Below are 7,131 nucleotides of genomic sequence, written 5' to 3' on the forward strand. Positions count from 1 at the left end.
TGAGTAGTCCTCAAATGAAGAGTCTCTCAATGATGAAATCTAATTCATTGATTGACTAAACCCTGATTTCATTCTTTGTTTGGTAACAACAGACTCATTCCTCTGTAGAATGAGCCGAGCCGACGCCACAAAGCTGTGAGGGAGAGCAGAGGACAAGGAGAAGGCTTTGGTCCATCCAGACATCCAACATGGAGACATGTGGGACAACCGTCCCTCTATTACTTAAGGATCAAAAGCTACAGGCCAAAATATAGAAGTGGTAATTACAGCGCCACCATCAGGCCATCCAGCACCACAACTGACTGAATACTTCCTCAGTTAATGTCCGATATAACCTCCTTGTTGGAGGTAATAAACTAGGTTCAGAAAGTAAAAGTAAAGAAGAATAAGAGCACTTGTGCATGAATTCACATAAGGTAAGAACTGGAATGAACTGGAACACTTTTTATATTTTCTGTAATATAATAAGTTGAAGTTGAAGCCGTGCTGTTCAAAGTTCAGGTTATTCTAAATGTGATGTATGGATTCTGTAGTCACTTGAAGCTAAAGCGATCTTGTACCGTTCCCTTCTCTATCTAATAAGCAGAAGAAGTCATTAATCTAAGAACTGATTCACTCCAGTAAACTTCAAACAGCTGCTGCCATTAATTTGAAAATATAATAAAGCCGTGAGGAGATTTATGGATCCTGCTGCCTCGGTTTACACTCACACACACACACACACACCGATACGCTGGGAAGAAGAAGAAACCAGAGACAAACCTGTCAACACATCAGCATTAAGCCTCCCTGTGATCAACTCGCTGTTCCAGATACCACACTGCCCTAGGCCAAACACTCTTCAACACACACTTCCTCTGTCAGAATCCCAGGTCTGCAGTTGTCATTGTTGACCTTCACGCCCGCACTGCTTTATGTCAGGGAGAACGGCAGCCATGATGTGATGAACAATCCGTGTCTGGGAAGTAGTTGAACAGCCCAAACCCGTAGAATGGGATTCCTCTCTCCCGTGACAGGCAGAGGCCTTTAAACGGGCCTGAGTAAAGAAGACGCCCGCCTCATGTCGGCCTGGACAGCCTTGCCAAAGTTTTTGCTCCACTTGGCTGACACTTAACAAGAGCCAGGAGAGGATCCCACTTATTCTACATTACCTCTGCAGCCGCTGCCTCATTATCTCCCACAGAGCGGCGGCGTGAAGACAGACACGTGAGGGAAACATGCTTCTGCTCTGACAGACTTAACACTCTACTACACTTTGATGGACGGCTATGAGACATGGTTCATCATATATACGTTACCATATATGGCTGCAGGTGGATAAGTGTGTGTGTGTGTGTGTGTGTGTGTGTGTGGCTGGCTGGAGGAGTGAGTCTTCTCTCTGATAGTCGGGGAATTAATTAAGACCTCCGTTTGGACCGGCGTCAACAATTTAGTAATTCTGCAAGCGTCCAAGAAGAAGAAGAAGAAGAAGAAGAAGAAGAAGAAGAAGAGCGATGGTGGACGGAGCTGCAGGAACAACAACCCCGGCGTTTGGCACAGGGAGTCTTGTCTTAGTCCTTTGGAGCTTGTTTGAGGTAGCTACTGATGCGCTGTTATTTATGCAGAGCAAGACCACAGAGACCACAAGCAGAGAGCTGTGTGACCCACATTCAGCAGACTTGAAAGTGCCGCACGTTGCCAAGTTTAACGGAGGGCAAAAGTACACACAGGGCACGACTTTTTCATCTGGGAAGACTCCAGCTAGACCGCTCAACCTAAACCAGGCGTCTATAGAAACACAGAACGACGAATGTTGCTGTGGAAACTGGACACGACATCATTTTGTTGATTTGGCACATAAAACGTCTTTTTTGGCTGAGTGAACGTTTTTTAAGATTGTTCTCTATTTGCTCCGGTCTGAAAGAGGGAAGGACTCGTTCATTTTGTTGCATCTACCGTTGGTGTGTGTGTATGTGTGTGTGTGTGTGTGTGTGTGTGTGTGTGTGTGTGTGTGTGTGTGTGTGTGTGTGTGTGTGGTGTTGGCACGGTTGGCTTTGGCTTCATCAGTAGAGGAAGATGAGAGTGATGAGCCATCCTCACATCCTCCAGGATCCAGACACTTGGACCAACATCTAATCAGTCATACTACATTAAAGCTAAAGGACTTCATTCCCAATTCACATTTTAACTCAATCCACTTCTACCATTGCCTCCTCACATACAGTATACTCTCTAAGTTGACTGATTACAGGTACCAGATGTATTTATGCTGTCCAGTGCTCGAATTCTATTATTGAAAACCGATGTCTCACGTCTTCTTCAGCATTAATAAAAGCGAAAATCACTACAAACTGAAGCTTCTTAACAGGTTTGATGTATTGGATCATGAAACAGAGACTCACTCTGTGCTGGATCTCATTCTTCTGTTCAGTCGGTGGATTTGGGACGTTTGTAACAAAGCGGAGCAGGTTTAACTTTATTTTAAGCTTTAAGTTAAGTAGGATAACTTTATACTAAAAATGTAAATGAGCCAGTGTCCTCTCCAGCTTTATCAGGACAGATGTCAGACATGGATCCATTATTCTGTCTGTGCTTTGTTCAAAAACACTTCAAAAGGCAGGAGTTTGTAAGATCAATTGCAATTACTTCAAAAGTGGAGATACGTGCAGAAACAAGCACCACTCCATCCTGGCGGGCTGACAGAGGAAGAAGCTTCACTAAGGCAGCGCCTCGTCTCAGAGTAACGGGAGGGAGGCAACATTTAAAGTTATTTAACTGAAAACTAGGACTTTCTTCATTTTGTGGAGCGGAACCACCAGTATTGCTTCATTTTTGAAAAGTCCACTCAGATAACGCTGATCCTAATGTGGCGTGTGTGTGTGTGTGTGTGTGTGTGTGTGTGTGTGTGTGTGTGTGTGTGTGTGTGTGTGTGTGTGTGTGTGTGTGTGTGTGTTTGCATTCGTCAAAGAGCAAACAATGTTTTTCAGCCTTCTGGTTGATTTGGCTTACAGTAGCTGATAAGCAAACACGTGTCGCCTGAGCCGTGTGGAAACACTGCGACACACTGTACATGCTGCCACCCTGTACTGAGGAGGCGGAGCTTCCTGCTCTCTGCGGGCCGTCTCAGCAGAACCAACCATTAAAAAGTTAATTTAGAATCCAATAAAGTTCAAACCCTGCCTGGAGTTTGGCCTCAAATGTCAATTTAACCTGCATGTACAAAGGCAGAACACAATAGAAGTCTTCACCTGGACACACTCGGTCCTACACTCACCTCAGAGGTGTGAACGCCTGCCCTGGAGCCTTACAGCCCCTTTAACCCCTGATGTTCAGTGAGATTCACATGTTATTGAATTGCGTCCTTAAAAAGTCAGAAACTGGTTCAGACCTGCTGAAGTAAACCTGCACTGAGGGAGAACAGGGACCAGAGCCTGATGGAACCAGACCAAACCTCACAGGTACAGAGAGAAGATCTACAGCAGGCAGGGGCGTCAAACTCAAACACACACTGGGCCAAAATAACAAACTGGGGCTAAGTCGCGGGCCAGACTTCATATTTCTTGATAAATGGACTACAGTTGTGCATGTTTTCACTTCTCTCCAGATATATGATGATCAACTTTTTCATATGGAAACATACTTAAGTTTAGCTTAAACATTAAGTCTGGAACAAGCACAGCTTAATATTATAAACAGGCTCTTATTTTATCTTAATGCTCTTTATTGTTTTGCACTTTAGACTTTGCTGCTGTAACATGTGGATTCCCCCGCTGAGGGACGAATACATGATTATCTTATCTTATCTTATCTTATCTCTTATCTTAAGACATTGAGCTGAGGTGCAGTGCTGATTGTATTCAATGTCTTACAGATCCTGCAGATTGTTAAGTAAACTTTCAAAACTACACACTTGAGTGGCCTCATTTCAAAAGTGAGCAACAGTTAGAGAGAACGATCATTTCACACACAAACAATCCAGAAACTTTGCATCGTGTGTAAGTCTGTAAAAAGGAAGAACCTTCCTCCAAACCTGCAGGAGGAAGAGAAGCAGCAACAACAGCTACAGGAGGAGGAGGAAGAGGAGGAGCAACAACAGCTACAGGAGGAGGAGGAGCAGCAACAACAGCTACAGGTGGAGGAGGAGGAGGAGAAGGAGGAGCAACAACAGCTACAGGTGGAGGAGGAGGAGGAGAAGGAGGAGCAACAACAGCTACATGTGGAGGAGGAGAAGGGGGAGCAACACGAGAGGAGGAAGCAGAAGCTGCAACGTCATATTCCTGAAACGAAAGTCAGTCAGTCAGAGTCCAGCAGAGCCTCGACTGAAGCAGAAGAGAAGCCAGAGGATCAGAAGTTTGTCCAAGTTTGTCTCTGCAGCGTCTCTGCAGCGTCTCAGCCAAACTCAGGTGAGTGCAGACAGAATCTTGTCAGTTTCAGCAGCAGCATGAGGTCCAGGCTGAGCTGCTCTCACACGTCTCACTTCACTGCTTCAGTCTTAAAGGCTTGGCTCTGGTTCACACACGTTGGTGTTTGTAAGCACACGGCAGTTTTTCAGGTTTTTCACTTCAGGGAGTGTGTGTCTATCTGTGTAAGTGAGTCTCAGCACTGAGCCGCACCCACGGCAACAGGAAGTGAAGTGAGTGCAGCCTGTAGTCATGGTGACCTCATTAAAGGGCAAAGTTCAGCTCCAGAGTGAAAAGGGAAACTTTAAAGTTAAACAGTCTGAATAGAACTAAAGGGACAAAAGCTTCATGTCCTGATCAATACACAATCAATCCTCATGAAGCTGAGCCTGAAGCTGAGCCTGAAGTCTTTTCATGACGTTTCCTTGAGCGCCCCCTCAGGACAAACCCCAGTCTGCTCATAATATCCATCAAGAACAAAGTCGTCTCTCCTGTTTCACTCTGACATGAACTTCAGGAGCTTTAAGACTTCCAGACTCTTCATCCTGCTCAACAATCAGTGTCTCCAGAGATGTTTTCACTCATGTTCTCGTCTGTTCTCAGTTTGTAGACATGTCTGCTGCCAGCTGTCTGCGGTCTGAAGATCAGTTCCAGTGCTTCATCTGTCTGGAGGTCTTCACTGATCCAGTCTCCACACCATGTGGACACAACTTCTGCAAAAGCTGCATCACTCAACACTGGGACAGTAACGTCCTGTGTGTGTGTCCTCTGTGTAACGAGAGGTTCTGCACAAGACCTGAGATGAAGGTCAACAGGCTCCTATCTCAGATGGCCGCTGATTTCACACAGTCGACTCAAAAGGAAGCCAGCAGAAGATCAGAGGAACCAGCTGCCAAACCAGGAGAAGTTCAGTGTGACGTCTGCACTGGGATCAAACTAAAGGCCATCAAGTCCTGCCTGAAGTGTGAGGCCTCCTACTGTGAGACTCATCTGGAGCCTCATCTGACAGCAGCACGCCTGAGATCACACCAGCTGATCCATCCTGTGGACAACCTGGAGGACAGGATGTGTAAGAAGCACAAGAAACCTCTGGAGCTCTTCTGCAGGACCGACCAGACCTGTGTGTGCCTCATCTGTCCTGCTTTAGACCACAAGAACCATGAGTTTGTTCCTCTGGAAGAAGAATATGAAGGAAAGAAGTCTGAGCTGGAGAAGATGGTGGCTGAACTTCAGCAGAAGATCCAGCTGACACTACTGAAGATCCAGGAGATAGAACAGTCAGCAAAGCTCAGCAGGGAAGCTGCAGACAGAGAGAGAGCAGATGGAGATCAGGTCTTCACCGCTCTGAAGCAGCTTGTGGAGAAAATCCAGGCCAACTTCAGGAAGACCATTCGGGAGAAGCAGAGGAGCACACAGAAACAGACTAAAGACCTCATCAAGGAGCTGCAGCAGGAACTCTCTGGGCAGAGAGAGAGAACTGCTGATGTGGAGAAGCTCCTACTCTCTGAAGATCACCTCCACCTCCTCCAGAGCTTCTCATCCATCAGCTCTGCTCCTCCCACCAAGGACTGGACACAGGTCAGAGTCCATCAAAGGTCACATGAGGGGAGTGTGGTGAAAGCTGTGGCTCAGCTGGAGGAGACCATCAATAAGGAGGTGAAGAAGCTGCTGAAGGTGGAGCTGAGGAGGATCCAGCAGTTTGCAGTGGACGTGACTCTGGATCCTGATACAGCTTATCCTGAACTCATCCTGTCTGATGATGAGAAACAAGTTCACCGTGGTGATGTGATGAAGGATCTCCCAGACAACCCACAGAGATTTGATAGATGTGTTTGTGTTTTAGCAAAGCAGAGTTTCTCCTCTGGAAGATTTTACTTTGAGGCTCAGGTCAAAGGAAAGACAGAGTGGACTTTAGGATTGACCAGTGAGACGAGCAAGAGGAAGGGACTCATCACACTGAGGCCTCAGGAAGGTTACTGGACTGTAGGGTTGTGGGATGTAGATGAGTACGAAGCTTATGATGTCCCTTCTGTCCCTCTGAGTCTAAAGTCAAAGCCAGAGAAGGTGGGCGTGTTTGTGGACTATGAGGAGGGTCTGGTCTCCTTCTATGACGTGGATGCTGCAGCTCTGATCTTCTCCTTCACTGGCTGCTCCTTCACTCATAAGCTCCTCCCATTCTTCAGTCCCGAGCTTAATCATGATGGTAGAAACTCAGCCCCTCTGATCATCTCAGCTGTCAGTCACTCTGCCTAACCTGCAGGAGTTTACATGAAACGTTTCTGTGGTTTAAGGGAACTAAAGTACGAAGGATCAGCTGATCTTCCCTCTTTACTTTGTCTTTTCTTCACATTCTGATGACATCATATTTGTTTCTGGTTGCTTCTTCCTGCTGTAACACAACAATTGACTCACACTGATCTAAGAACTGTGATTACTGTTCATCAATCAATCAATCAGAAGCTTTGAGTAAAGTCTTTGCATGTAAGTGTGACCAATCAAAAGGTTTGATTGATCTCTGTAAATATCACAAATGTTGGGTTGTGGTTTATGAATGGACTGAATTCTGTCTTTGATCTTTGGAACAAAAACAATAATAAAGTTGGGATGAGGTCATGTCAGCTGTTTTCATGTTTGGTATCAAATCTGAAAACATGTTTGACTTTCAGGTTTGAGTGCAGAGCTCTGTTCATGTAAGACTGTATCTGCTGGAATCGTCCTCCATCTCCATCTTTGATCTCCATCTCTGTCACAT

At 45.8% G+C, this 7,131-nt stretch overlaps 1 protein-coding gene across 1 annotated transcript; it reads left to right on the forward strand.

Annotated features, from left to right (window-relative positions):
- The first annotated feature begins 4,193 nt into the window (after window positions 1-4,193).
- On the forward strand, window positions 4,194-6,680 carry LOC143013746 (E3 ubiquitin-protein ligase TRIM39-like). Its single transcript, XM_076167417.1, has 2 exons — window positions 4,194-4,382; window positions 4,983-6,680. Exons 1-2 carry the CDS (start codon window positions 4,194-4,196, stop codon window positions 6,630-6,632), a joined length of 1,839 nt encoding a protein of 612 aa, XP_076023532.1. The 3' UTR covers window positions 6,633-6,680.
- Window positions 6,681-7,131: the final 451 nt, after the last annotated feature.

The sequence above is a fragment of the Genypterus blacodes genome, unplaced genomic scaffold, assembly GCF_046128005.1.
Source record: "Genypterus blacodes isolate CSIRO-AG114 ecotype Tasmania unplaced genomic scaffold, CSIRO-AGI_Gbla_v1 ptg000158l_1, whole genome shotgun sequence".
NCBI lineage: Eukaryota > Metazoa > Chordata > Actinopteri > Ophidiiformes > Ophidiidae > Genypterus > Genypterus blacodes.